The sequence below is a fragment of the Nannobrachium achirus genome (assembly GCF_963921795.1).
Source record: "Nannobrachium achirus genome assembly, chromosome: 6".
NCBI classification, from domain to species: Eukaryota; Metazoa; Chordata; class Actinopteri; order Myctophiformes; family Myctophidae; genus Nannobrachium; species Nannobrachium achirus.
The window spans coordinates 59,241,678-59,256,324 of record NC_137815.1 but is presented as its reverse complement, the minus strand read 5'-3'; the positions used below and the strand labels follow the sequence as shown (position 1 = coordinate 59,256,324).

Here is a 14,647-nt window from a genome sequence, read left to right as displayed (position 1 = left end):
TTTTCTTTCAAAACTGGCCTGAAAAAGCATCCGTCAGGAAGCTTCATTGACTGCTGCCGTTTTCCTTTTGAGCTGTGCTAAGCGCTTCTACGTCTGGTTGTGTGTGTATGTATGAGTGTCCGTGTGAGTGTCAAGGAGATATGCTTGTGTGTCGTGTTTGACCATGCGACGGTCGCACTGCTCCCTTCACACAGGTGCGATTTCTCTAAGTATTGTTGATGACCTGTAAGTAAGCCTTTCTGAGCCATTAGGCCCATAGGGCAAGAGCCTATCTGCTGTTTTCTTAGCTTGAGGCAACCGTACCAATGTTCCCCACTTTCTTACCACCTAAACCTACCCCCACTAAACTAATGCTGTGAGGTGGGGAACATAAGTTGGACCCCCAGCTTGAGTACACCCCCTGGACATGATGCTAGTATGTATGTTGATGCCGAGAGCCAAGCAGGGAGGCACTGGGTCCCATTTTTCAGAGTCTTTGGTATCAAACCCCAACCTCCCAGTCTCAGGGCAGACACTCTAACCACAAGGCCACTGAGTTGGTTGATGACCTGTATTAATGGGTTAATGTTCTATAATGCTCTGTTGATGAATTGAATGCATAGGACCACAATGGAAAAAACAAGTCCCCAGGACTTCTGTTATCCTTTTAGCCTAAATGCTTTCCTGTACCTCTGCTGTTTACAGGTTTGTTTTTACTGACAAATAATTGTTTTCAATTAATCCATTTTTTGTCATCTTGAACCTCAGCTTTCTCTTGTTTTTTTTGTTTTTTTTTTTAAGATTTGTTTTTGGGCTTTTTCTGCCTTTATTTGATAGGACAGTAGACTGACAGGAAACGGGGAGAGAGATGGGGAATGACATGTGGCAAAGGTCGTCCGGATCGGGAATCGAACCGGCGACGCCAGCAGGCATCAAAGCCCAGTATGTGGTATGCGCCTTGACCACCAGGCCAGCGGGCGCCCCTTCAGCTTTCTCTTGTGAGAAGCACTCTAGAAATAGGCCCAGAAGCATGGAATAGCATGTTAGTACATGAAGGCTTTTACTCTTTTCCTAATCCTTGTAAATAGTTAAGCCCCACAGGTCAACTCTGTTGTGAGGCATAAACAGACAAGGTAACAATATTGAAGCTGACTGTACATTGATCACGATCACTGTACAGTACACAGAGTACAGTGACAGTCCAAATCATTTGGGAGTGGATTGGCCATTATCATCATCAGATGCATTCACCTGCAAGAACAGTACAACCTAGTGGATAAACGATGAACTGTAGCATGTGTGTGGGGGGGTTCCAAAACGAAATCACACCTGGTCCTTGTTTTAGATGTCAATTACTTTAATCTGGTGGAATTATGTAGTCCCTTTTGAGCTCTAAAAAATAGACGGCACTAGCTAACGCTGCCCAATTCCATGAGCAGTCAGTGGTGTGCATTGAGAAAAGGAGGGGATAGAACCCAGTGGCTGCAGCTCTCTCTTTAATACATGTGAATACAGAACATTTAGATACTGACATTTTATTTTGCACAAACAAGGCATACAATAAGAAAAAGGAAAAGTCAAAATGTCAGTGATGGATTAGATGAAAACATCCCATATCTCACGGTGCTCTAAATAAGCAGACTTCCTTTAAAACTGTTAAGGCAACTAGGTATACAAACTTCAATCTAGACTCAAAAATATGCTAGGATAGTGACTCAAACAGCCCACAGAAGCCACGGCCATCAGATGAAGGAGCTGCATGAAGGAACAAACGAAAACGTCCCTCAAATCATAAGAATTTTACTAAGGCACAGGAACTCAATTCTATAATTTTTTATCACATTTAGTGCAAAGCAAATAACAATTCTCAAGTTTGCAATTAACAATCAGTGGATTTAACCCCTCCCCCTAGACAGCAAGTGAACAGTTACAACTTCCACACACAAAACCTTCAAATGTAAGGAAATGGCTATTGAGTACATGCAGAGCAGGTACATGGGCAAAAAATAAATACAGCAGGATAATTTTATTCTGGCACTTTGATTTTGTCACTTACACTATTTATAGCCGTCAACAACAAGCTTATATACCTAACCAGTGGTATGACAATATTAACAGCAAATTGAACACCTAAAACGATCAAAGAAGGAGAAGCTGCATAACAATGGGTTTCCAAAGAGAAACACAAACAGAAGCCCAACATTGGCTTTAAAAAAATATGTAATCAAAATCAACCAATTAATGTAGGTATATAAAAAAAACATCCAACTATAAATAATGACATTCCAAGTTGCCTTTTTAAATGTCAACAAAAAAGTGGAAGTTAGTGTTCAAGTGTCACATTTCTATGGAGCCTGAACTTCAGTAAATGGTTTGGTTTCACTTCATGACATGAACAACAGGTACTTGAGTAAACATATAGAGCCAACCTTCATGGTAACATCCTCAGTATTAATTTCTCCATATGTAACTCAGCGTACACATGGAACCAAATGGACCTATAAATTAACAGAGGATTTTAAATGTTATGCTATATAAACGCAACATTTCAACACACCCTTCCTGAAAACAAGACTGCACGTCACTGCAGAAATGTTTGTTTTAGTGTCATTTATACGTTTTCTTTTTGTTGTTGTTAAGAGTGAGGAAGGACATGAGCCATACTTTATATAAAAACATTTACCGATAACAATTAGTACATGTATCTGCCGTAATAGAAATGTGTTTCTAATTAACTCTTGAGAGCCTACATGGTAGCGTGATTTAGATGGTAGAAAGGGGGTTGCGTGACACAAACTGTTATGTGTGGGTTCAAGCAGTCATCACGACTTGATGTGCTTTTTAAATGACGGGGATTTAAAGCAATGCTTTAAAGTATGCCGACATGACAATTGCAGTGTCCATGTGTTTAAGAGTTCTGTCTCAGCCAGTGTTGGGATTGTAGCTTGAGGAGGGATTACAGTAAAATTAAAAATAAATGTTATCAATCATCAATTGTTAGGCATTTAAATAAAAGTACAACCCCTGGCTGATCATACAAACTTCTGAACTGTGCAGCAGTGACAGGATATTATGACCGCAGTGACAGCCATCTTTTGTAGTGTAAATATAATTCAATGTTTTAAGGCACTTGGAAAATCAGTGAGTTGACTATTATATAAAAAAAACAGGGACTGGTGTTAAGTAAAAGCAAAGTTTACTTCACATTACGCGTGTCTATGAAAAAAAAGAAAAAAGGGGCCCAGTGGGGGAATGGGGGCGGAATTTGTTTCCTTTTCTTCCTTTTGAGTAGGTTTGCATTAGAACCAGTTTTGGGTCCAACGCTTTGCTGTTGGTGCAGGCGGATGTGTAGGGGAAACCTCAGAGGTCCCAATTAGGGTCCAGGGGGTCCTCCTTCCTCCATGGTGGCTGGTGGGTTGGGGTCCTTGTGGAAGGAGGTCTCCTTGAAAATGAACCAGCAGTTACCTGACCACAGGATCAGGTTAAGAAACCCAAAGATCTGCACAGAGATGATGAATTAGGTTTCACTTGAGACAGAAAAAAAGAATCATCATTTTCTTTAAGCAAGTGATGTGAACATTATGCAGATCAGAACTAGTCAAAGCTATAACTCAGGCCCCGTTCAGACGACAATGGTCTGTAGGAAAACGGCAACATAAAAATATCAGATGTGCCTTCTGTTTAGATGACAACAGAACTTTGGCTTGTGCATCACAAGCGACACAATATTCCCACGATTTTCATACTTATTTTTTGTTTTTCAATCAGGAGAAGATATACTTTATCATCAACTTTTCTGTCCCAGCTACACAGTCTTGTGGGTTAGCACCAGTAAACTTAGGACGTTTGCGAGATTTGACCTCAGACGCCAGTGCCCCTTAGGAGACCATTTGTAGGATTTGTGTACCATTTCACCTCTAGTGGCTCCAATTGGGTTGGCAGATCTTCCTAAATTAACCATCTTTGCCACTACATCGGTGCAAACAAACAGCTGCGATAGGAATTAGAACAGAGGTGGTTCTACGCATGCAAGGCGCGTTATTATAGATTCCACCATGTTCTAGAGTAGACCTCCTTACCAGTGTCTAATTGGCTTCCTGGCAGGCATAGTTTTAGTGAGGTTAGGGTTGGTTAAGTTTTAGGTATACTTTTTGTGAGGTTAAGGTTAGGTTTAGGCATAGTTACAAAAACGCTACTATACTATCAATCACAGCGACTAGTACTGGCAGGTCTCCCTAGAAAAGCGGTGGTATCCATAAGCCCGCTGCAAACTACATTTTCGACCACTTTTGCGTCTGTCTGCACTCACGTAAAAGCAGAATAAAAGTTAGAACGCAACAGCGTTTTGTGCTGATCATTACCGTGTAAACGTGGCCTCAGTTCTTTCATGTCACCTGTTTATTATTGCACAATTTAAGAATTAATAATGTTATGACTACACTACACCCTTTATGGATTTTTCTTGATATATATTGAAGGGAGTACAAATCCTCCATTACCCTACACAAAGCACACACAAAAAAATTCTAAAATAAAGGAATCTGATTCAGATGACGAGGTGGCAACAACATGGCTGGAACTGTATCAGTGTAGTGTCTTAAATACCCAAGCCATAGGCTTAAAATATAGTCTGCCAAATTAGTGGGTAGAATTATCGGTGCACATCACCTACAGTATATGCTGGAATTAAGTATCTGTCTAGTCATTTAAAAAAAATGGATAATGCAAAGTTTCCACACTCTGCATGCTTACCACAGAAGCATTGAGGCGTCCCATCGATGGGTAGTCGCCTGCCACGCAGTTTAAACCCGTGCAGCCCTCCATTAAGTGAGCTGGGTCGACAGCCCGCTTGACGTCGGTCAGTCCCTTACCCCAGGCTGATGAAGAAACTAGCCACAGGAAGGCAAAGGCAGCCGTCACTACCAAGTCCTGGTTGGAAACATAAAAGGAACAGTGGGGATTTTAATCAGTAGACTATTAGTACCGTAATATACAAAAATCAGGCCGACATCTGCGTTGCAAAGTGTTGGAAAATCTATTGTGGTGTGTACCGTGTACACACACTGACAGGTTGTCATGTGTGGTCAGGTGTCGTTTGGCAACCGAGCCAGTTAGGTCGGTTGCAATGGTTTGATTTAGCACAAAATATAAAGACAAAAACTGTACAACAAATATAAAAAGAAAGGTGTCAGTATTGTCATGACTGAATGACGCCAACCTATTAAGTGTTTCTCATAGAAACATTTAAGTAATGTGTTCCAAAGTTGTAATTGAAAATGTAATCCTTCAATGTTTGCATTAATTAAACCTCTTTAACAGATCCAGAATGCCATAACCTGGATGGATGATACAAAGTAGCAATTTGTGGACAAAATAAAACAATCACAGTGAAACCTTTTCGGTTAAAGTCATCAAAACCGTGCGCATGTGAGTTTGTTAATGCAATGGTATATGGGAAACGGCAATACATTCCTACGTACTGTGAATTTAACTTCTTTCTCTTTGACAGAAATCCATCAGGACTTTTATGGCCAATAGTCCCTACTTTTAATACCACTTTGAATCAGGCCTGCTGCAGTGCACTCACAATGGTGGGGCCGCGACTGGTCTGGCGGTAAACATTCTGGTAGCCCAGGTAGAGGATCAGTGTCACCGTGCAGTAGAGGAAGCCGAACACCCCCACACACACAAAGAACTCTGCTGAGGAGGAGAAGTCGCCCTGGAGGTAGGTTTTATTACCATGGGTGCCATCACACAATTCAACCTGGTAGGGATATGCGGACAACCTGGAGGCAGAGAGAGAACACCATGAGATGTCCCATAGAGACCTTGTGCTTGTTTCCATGCTTTCACACACTCTGGTTTCCATGCTTTCACACACTGTTTCATGTCAGAGACGAGATGAAGAGTCAGAAGTGTCTCACCTGGGATACTTTTCTATCCAAATGGAGGCAAAGAGAGAGAATATATACATTCATTGAAAGATTTTTAAGAAGACCTTTTTTATTTCACTTTCTGATGGTAGATCAACTCCATTAAAATCTTTGCATAAAGTCGCATTATGGTTTGCTGAGGAGTGTCAAGGCTTGGGTGAATATATTCACCCAACCCCTGATAAGTGGATACCGAATCAGAAACCTCATCACACAATTTGCAAATGCAACCACCATACAGTATGTGTAACAGAAGCTCTGAAAAGGTGCAAGACAGTAACGCAGACTACAGTAAGTATAATACCGTACTTTACCTGAATGGGTAACCAAACACAGCCTTGGTAGTCATCACTACATCGTTAGGAGGACATTTGACTATTAAGTGCGTTGCCCCGGAGTAGCCTCCTGTGGTGGCAAAGGCGAAGATTGTGAACACCTGTAAAAAAAGATATATGGAGTGAAGACAAGAGGAGCAGATACAATTAGGGCAAACAAAGTCATAGGAGTGGATGGGATAGAAGAGAAGGGCTCAAGGGCAGACAAATTTGATCAAACTTAATTTAAAATACAGTATTATTCTTTTTAGCTGTTCTGATTTCAAACACATTTTAGAAGATAAATCTCCATTGTTTATTAAAAGGCTGTTCTCAATTTAATTTTCTTTGAAGCAAACTCTGTCAAGTAGTGGTATAAATCACCAGTCTGAAGGAGTAGTTCTCCCCCAAAATGAGAGACTTACAGTTTACAGTTACGGTTTAGGCATTTAGCAGACGCTTTTAATCCGAAGCGATTTGAGTTCAATGATATTTTTTTGTATTTGTCGCATTCCTAAGACAATAATTTGATTACAATTATTATAGTAAATTTACCCCCATTGATTCCAGATGGGGACCCAAATGCATTTGGGTCCCCATCCAGAATCAATGGGGTAAATTGACACATTTGGGTCCCTATCCGGAATCAATGGGGGTAAATTGACTATAATAATTGTTTTCCATTAGGAATGTGACAAATACAAACAAATATTACTGAACTCAAGTCTTCATGGTGTGACTAATCAATAGAAAAAAATCGAACCTCTGTTCGAAGTGGAGCTGTGTGTGTGTGTGTGTGTGTGTGTGTGTGTGTGTGTGTGTGTGTGTGTGTGTGCAACAGCGCCCCTCCCTTAACATGTGTGGTCAGAAAAGGTTACTGCAGGCTACAGACAGACAGACACGCAGACAGACAGACAGACAGACAGACAGACAGACAGACCCACACACACGGCCACGTATAGGGAGCTTGTGTTCCACACAGCTCCAAAAAGCCATGTTGGGGGTGAACTACTCCTTTAACAACTTGCTAGTTGCAATGGAAGTGGGAATGGAACATGCCTAAAGGACAAATGGCTGTCATACATTGTATTATACCATGGCTCTTAAGTCTAATAGGCACACTGCTTTGTATCGTGTCAACAGCCCTAGCCATGAAATAATCAAGACATACCATGGCCTCTCGTGTATAATTGCTCACAAGTAACCAGTGCAGCCAAACTCAAAATACCTGCAATGAGCTCACTGGAAACATCTTCCCCATTCCAAAAATAACATGGCCAGTGGTTACTCAGGTCAGTAAACAGAAGCACTGAGTACTAGCCAATGTGGTTTACCTACAGGAGGAAGGGCTTGTGTATGAAGTGGTCTGGATACAACTGATATTGCACATTTAGAGGCAGTCAGAGTGTGGCATAGTGGTGACTCGGCAAAAAGACAGTCAGAACCTACATCCTTTGGGCCAAGTTCAACAGGAAATGGGCTGCTCAGCTGTACTGTGGCTAACTAGTTAGTCGTGTCTAGCACTGGGAACACCTGAATACACAGAACGTCAATCAACGCTAGGATCTAGAAACCCCTTACTGATTAGGAAAGGCAAACTAACAGATCCCTACGACTGCTACCACTATCTTATTATTTATTTTACTTGTAGTAGTCCAACTTTCCCACACTTTCTCTCTGTATCACTTTTCTCTATACGGTTGCACCATCCAACATCCTCTTTCCACACAGGAAACTCTCCCTCCCTAACATGGTGCAAAGAGAGCACACACAGCAAATCCTAACAGATATGGGACTGATGACGGACATAACGTTCAGTTAAACTGAACCCTACTGTACTTCTTTAAGAGCTAGTGTGGGTCTGGTCTCTGATGCAGCATGTGGCAGGTTCCTTGTTTCGTAACATTTGAGCTAGTATGGGTCTGATATCTGATCCATCATGTGGCAAGTTCCTTGTTTTGCGACATTTAATGGAATTACGCAAGACATGGAACAGTTGAAAGGTAAAAATACATTATACCCACTTTAAATCGAAAGATGTACACCATGAATTGAGCAGCCTACGATTAGACGGACATTGAAAGCAATGCTGAAACAGTGACAAAGAACAAGGGGCAGCGCACTGACAAGCGCAGACTCACTGGGATTTGATACAGTGCCTTTCTGTCAGTATGCTGGTGCCAGATTCAAGTGAAGGTGTCAAGGTGATGATGCGACAGCTCTTAAACCCATCTGCTTCCTTCCCCTCACACCTCTTGTACCACTTGTGTTTCCTCTCATCTCCCTATCTTTGCTGTGGTGGTAGAATTAGACTTGGAATGTGCCCACTACTCAATCATGGTTCATTTTGAATGTGACAGAGCATCAGTCACTTGCATGAAAATGAAAATAGACCACCAAGTCAATACAGTACAGCAGTGGTTCTCAAACATTTTCATGCCAAGGACCCCCAGATTGACATTAGCCCGTGGAACACCCATTTGAAAAGATATGCCAGGTTAGATCCAATTTTTACAGCTCTAGCAGTGATTCTCAACCATTTTAATTTCAAGGAACCCCAGCTTGACATCTTAGGCTTTAACTCAAAGAGTGTATAAATGGAAACAAATAGACCTGTTAGGGTCCATTTGGTTCCATTTGTACACTCATACCCAGTTACATACCCATAAGGGTCAATTTGGTACCTATACAGAATACAGGGGTTGTTGACACTAAGGTCTCAGAGGCACAGTACAGGTCATGTTCTACTTGCCCAAAGTTCATGCCCACTTGCCAGAAAAGTAAATTGTCCATTATAAAATGATAGGTCAAATAAGAGTACTGCTTACCTATAATGTGCTGTTTTCACTGTTGCTACACTTAAAAATGTAAAATAGGTGTGAACCCATAGTCATAATAATATTCAATCATAGGTAGGTATTTTGGATACAAAGATTAGGTATGACATTTATCGCACAGCCCCAGAAAGTAAAACAAAATAAGTGTTAAATTGAACGGTAATTCAAATTTTACATTTCACAGAGCAGAAGACAGATAGACAGATATCTTGTGTTGTGTTTATAGATGGTTGCCTCCTCGCTGAAATCTGAAACAAGCATTTGCCCTTGCAAATGGCCCTACTCCCTATACAAAGATCTACCAATCTGGTCCGAGGGTCATTTGTACGACAATAGGGCCGTACATTGATATGGAGCAAACCCAAAAAATAGTAGTCACAGTGGATTAACAAATAGCCAAGTCTTCCGATTCTGAATCTGTACCAACAAGCAAGCAATGTATGTTCTATCAAACAGACCCCCTGAGTAGATCCTTCCTCCAATGAAAAGCATCTGATCAAGGCGTGCAATGTGTGCTACTTTGTTACTTCCTCTCAAGAATAATGTCCTTTGTCTTACACACCCACATCTGCTGAAGCGCATTCCCACATGATCAGGATCCACATAATTTCCATAATCGTTCAACGTGTGTAGCACAAAAAGACAGGCGGGCGGTGAGGTGAACAGCCTACACAAAATGCAGTATCAAACAGATAAGTCATGCAGAACCATGTTAAAGAGAGTGGTTTATTAAACAGCTCTCTTTAACATGGTTCCACATGATGTTTTTTTCTTTTTCAGACTAGGACTGCAAAAAACACCACAATGCCAAAGGTAACATACATTTACATGTGCACAGACACAGACAAACAAATTAAATAGTGCATGTATTTAGTAAGCCGCTAGTCAACTCAACATTTCAGGGAATGGGTTTCATCTTTCAGGTGTCGGGAGCTCTACATCATTTCTCAGTTTTCATCCGAGCCAACATTCACATCCCATCCCACCCTAGCCAGCCTCTGAGACCACCCCAAATAAACACTCATGCCAGGATGGTGTTTCCCCTGGCCCGACCTCTAGTCCCAAGTACACACCCTGCTTCCCAGTGACTAGCTGAGGCATTCCACTAATACCTAGGCTACTCTATTCAGAGAGCACCAGCTAATGTAATGTAGTCAAATATCTCTTAGAAATCACAAATGAGGGGGGGAAACAACCTCCACCTGTCAAACTGAAACGCCACAGTGACTGGATAGTGTCCATGCTTTCAGCCTGTTGCAAGCAGTTCCATGTTTGACATTTAATAATATAAATTATTGTAAACATCTTCTTTCAGGGAGTTTAAAGTGTCAAGTGAGTGAGTACCATATGTGAGTGTGTGTACTGTGGGGTGCAGACTGCAGAGGCCTGGGTTTTTATTAGCGATGAGATCAACTCAGACCATAATTCCTGTCTGATTTCATCCAGCACAATCTATGATGCTTTAATGCTGTGTGTATTAAGTGACCACGGCCTTAACTCCCTCCTCAAGGCAGATGTCCAGAGAATGCCGAGCTGAGCAGTCAGCAGAATTTACAGCAAGGTTTCGTGGAAATAGCCGCTGAACTCCCGCTCGACCCCTGCCTGCATGTCGGTAGCGCAACTAAACAGTGAGTCTGACATGTGATAACAAAACGTGGAAATCTAATGAAAATGAGTCATCGCCACGTAGAATTGTGAGCTACTCCTTTTGCTCTGTCAGCTTTGTAGTTTGTACAGGGCTGGAGAGAAATTTCCTGCAATACATTTCCACGATCAAAGCAGGAAGAAAGCAAGCTGGTGTGCCTGACTTACTACTCAAACTCCACAACATAAAGATAAGGTCTATGATAATTACCCACTGAGCCGTTCCAAATGTACACACCTTAAATACACAGACAGCACTGCCTGCATCACCTGACACGAAACGGATCGCTGAATGTAGAACATTTACCAACATTACATAGACATCACAGAAATGTGGTTGTTTGGGTGCCAGAACTATACTATTTGTTTGTTTATCCTCATCTATCTACCTTATACACACATATACACACACACACACACACAGATGGTCACTGCAGAAATACATGCAGCTTGTTACCAGGCTATTTGTGTTACAGCAGCTGCCATTCCTCAAAATGGCCAGACAGACCTGAGTGCCAAATGTAGTACAGCGTCACACATATTCTAATACAGATGCCAGGTGCTTGAATTCTACAAAAAGCAATGAAAGCATAATCATCCAATAATTATTTAAAACAAATCCTGGTGTGGTCAAGGCGTATCATCAGCAGGTGGTTGTTGTTGTTTGCCATTTAAAAAAAATATTAGTTCTCTATGGAAAACTAATATTTGGGAGTTCTCCATAGATCAATTCAACCAAGAGGATTAGCATTTTACACGTTTGGGCTGCGTAGTAACAAAACACAAAATACTACCTAATTCTATTTCAGAAAATACAGGTTGTGCAAATAAATTTGTGTTACTTTATTGTGTGTACCAGCCCATACAGTACGTAATGTAGGCCTATATCTAATGTACAGTAGATACCATTTAACTCGAGGAACCGGGTTAAGGTTGTCTAGGTTTGTAATTAACAACACGAGCTTAAAAGTGAAAGGTTTAAAAATTCAACAGAGCAATCAGTTGAATCTTGTAGTTAAGTTCATGCAGGATAAACATTGTCCTTCATGTATTGGTTTCTAGAAACTTAAACCACGTTACTGGACTGGAGATGAGAGGGAAATAATATACTAACAGATCAAAGTTAATGTAAAATTTAAACGATTAAAACACAGACAATGCCTTACCCATTCTAAGAGACGAATAAATCCCAGCGGTTCTTTTACAGGTCCCAGATCGAGAGAAAATCCTCCCACCAGTTTCTGAGGACGAAAACCAGAGAGCTTGATTCAGGACAGAATGGAGAATTTATCGAAAAAAACTAAACCTAATAAAACACTTTGCTGACAGCCACATTGCTACCTAGTTGTCACCTTGCAGCTAACTGGCCCTGCCCTTAGTTAGCTAGACTGCTATAGTGCTAGCGACGAGCTAACGTTAGCTGGGATGTTAAACTGCACACTTTACCTGGACGAGATCCATTGTAACTTGCAGTAACTAAACAGAACGTTAATCGCACAACACTTCGTGCGACTTTTAAAGGAATTGAACGAAACGTTTCTCGGTTCGACGGTTTCCTCGTCGTCCCTACACTACAAGCAGTAGCAGAGGCAGTGCTGCTGCTGTTACTACTACTGCTGTCAAACTTTGTCAACTTCGCTGTGTCGCGTCACGGCCACGGCCGTCATGTGACACCATGCAGTAGTGGAAAAAGTTAATATATTTTTTAGGTAAAAGTATCATCAATACTGCAACGTAGAAATACTCTTTTAAAAGTAAAGGCCTGCTGCATTGTAGAAATACTCTTTTAAAAGTAGATCTGGAATTCAAAATGTACTTGAGTAAAAGTACAAAAGTATTGGTATCAAAATGTACTTAAAGTACCAAAAGTAGAAAGTACTTATGCAGGATGACCCATTTCACAACTTTTTAAATTTATAAAAGTATTTTGAAAATAGCAGATCTACAAGCACACAATGAGTAGCATCGCAAAGCATTGTGAGCTTGTAGATCAGCTATTTTCAAATGGCCAAAATATATCTAGGGCTGAAGTAGATAATGTAACTAGTAACTAAAGTGTTCAAATAATTGTAGTGGAGTAAAAGTGCAATAGGCCTATATTGCCTCTGAGATGTAGTGGAGTAGAAGTAAAAGTATTGGAAATACTCCTCAGAATGGTACTTAAGTACAGTACTTATGTAAATGTGTCCTACTTAGTTACTTTACAACACTGTTTGGATCAAGACTATCATCATAGCATAAGCTATATTGTATTCTATCGAATCTGACTTTTGCTTTTGTTGCGACTGCCAGGTCGCAAGTTAGGCCTACTATGAAAAGCTCCACGGTCCCTCCGTCTGTCCGTCACATCACACTGTTGGCCCTACGCTTATCTTCGGCACCATTGCCCCTATCCATGCCAAAATTTGCACACGTCACACACACTCCTTTGCTGGCAAACCACAACCTCCGCCCCTGATTTCTCTCATGCCCCTCTTCTAGCGACACCATGAGGTTGGTTTTTTTATGCAACTTGATGGTCGCTTATCTCCCGATTAGGGAGTCTTACTGGTATACATACAAAAGTCAGGAAACAAATACATGAGCTGATAAACAATCTTTCTGGGGTTCTCTATTTCTGAATTTGTAACCCTTTTCAAAAAAGTGTAGTTTTAACCCAAAAATATCACTTCTGTTACATAGTACAGCAACACACAGTACAGTATACTACGTAGTAGGCCTACCTTTAATTCAAGATTCAAGATATTTATTTTGTCAGAACTGTCACTCACTCAAGTAAATTAACTCAGTGATTGAACAAATCAAACTAATATTGGACCCATAAGGATCAAATGCATTAAGAGAATTTCAAGCAAAGAGTAAGGTAACCGGAAACGCTCGCTCCAAAATACAATTTCCCTGGCCCATTGCTTTTGCGGAAAGCTTGCCCCCAGCAAGGCGGACCACTCTGCTTGCTCAGTGAGAACAGAATACAGCCACCCGTAAGGAAGGAAAAAACTACGGAGGTCAGAGGTGCACCATTTGCAACGTTCGGCATGGCGACTCACTCGCCTAACGGCTTGCTCGGCGGTGCCTCCTGTGGCTCAAGTCCGCTTCGGCACAGTTCGAGTTACTTCCCAATAGGGACAGAATCGCAAATCATTGCCCCATTAGTCTCGGTCGGCCTACCTCCGAGGCGTCAAACGTGGCCGTCTGGCCGACCTGGTGGGTCAGACAGAGTCCGTCGAATTTGTGGGTACGACTGTTTCAAGGTCACCGGATTGGATTTGACTGGGGCAAGAGGACTTTGGTGGCCAGAAATATGTGGGTCTGACCAATGACCATTCCGAGGTCGCCGGATTTGACCCGGGACAGGTGTATTTTTGGGGCGAGCGTTCTTGTATTCGATGGCTATACATGGCCACCTTAGAAAAGACCCCTGTCTGATCTCCAGGTAGGAGATCAGTCTCATGTAATGGACCTACATATTTGGGCTGACATACACTCCTTGTTTGGGCAACTCCAATTAGGCTGGCAGGGCTCCATATTTAGGCATATCTGTCATCACAGTGACATCATGATGATGAGCGCGCATCATTATGATGTCAAGACAGCTTAAAACCGAACACGCAAAGTGCAGAATTGTCACTGGATAAAAGGGAAGCTTGACTTGGTGTTCCACTGGTTGTCACAGTACGTAACGGGTACACTACAGTTTCACAGTCAACCAAGTAAAGTAAATCTTTCCTATAGATCCTCTGTAGGTAAGATTAAAAATGAAAGATATTAAAACAGAACCTGTGGACGATTTTGTTGAATTCCAAGAAAATCCTCTGACTCAACAACAAATTACCAAGGATACGATCTCTGGCTCTGTATATGGAGAATCAGAAGCAGGAGAATCATTTCAACCTGACACCTCAATGAGTGAACAGAATGAGACTGGTGGTCTTGGCCCCTC

General features: G+C 41.5%; 1 protein-coding gene across 1 annotated transcript; it reads right to left on the bottom strand.

Annotated features, from left to right (window-relative positions):
* Window positions 1–1,458: 1,458 nt before the first annotated feature.
* Window positions 1,459–12,330, bottom strand: sypl2a (synaptophysin-like 2a). The gene is made up of 6 exons (XM_080727535.1): window positions 12,154–12,330; window positions 11,874–11,948; window positions 6,227–6,348; window positions 5,567–5,765; window positions 4,732–4,908; window positions 1,459–3,478 (listed from the first exon to the last, which is right to left on the bottom strand). Exons 1-6 carry the CDS (start codon window positions 12,166–12,168, stop codon window positions 3,353–3,355), a joined length of 714 nt encoding a protein of 237 aa, XP_080583661.1. The 5' UTR covers window positions 12,169–12,330; the 3' UTR covers window positions 1,459–3,352.
* Window positions 12,331–14,647: the final 2,317 nt, after the last annotated feature.

Bases quoted from the DNA above. Each gene is read 5' to 3' on its own strand.
- sypl2a (XM_080727535.1), bottom strand. The intron at 5,766-6,226 runs GTAAAGTACGGT...CTCTGCCTCCAG, and splicing joins GTGTTTGGTTACCCATTCAG to GTTGTCCGCATATCCCTACC. The intron at 3,479-4,731 runs GTAAGCATGCAG...ATCTCTGTGCAG, and splicing joins GACGCCTCAATGCTTCTGTG to ATCTTTGGGTTTCTTAACCT.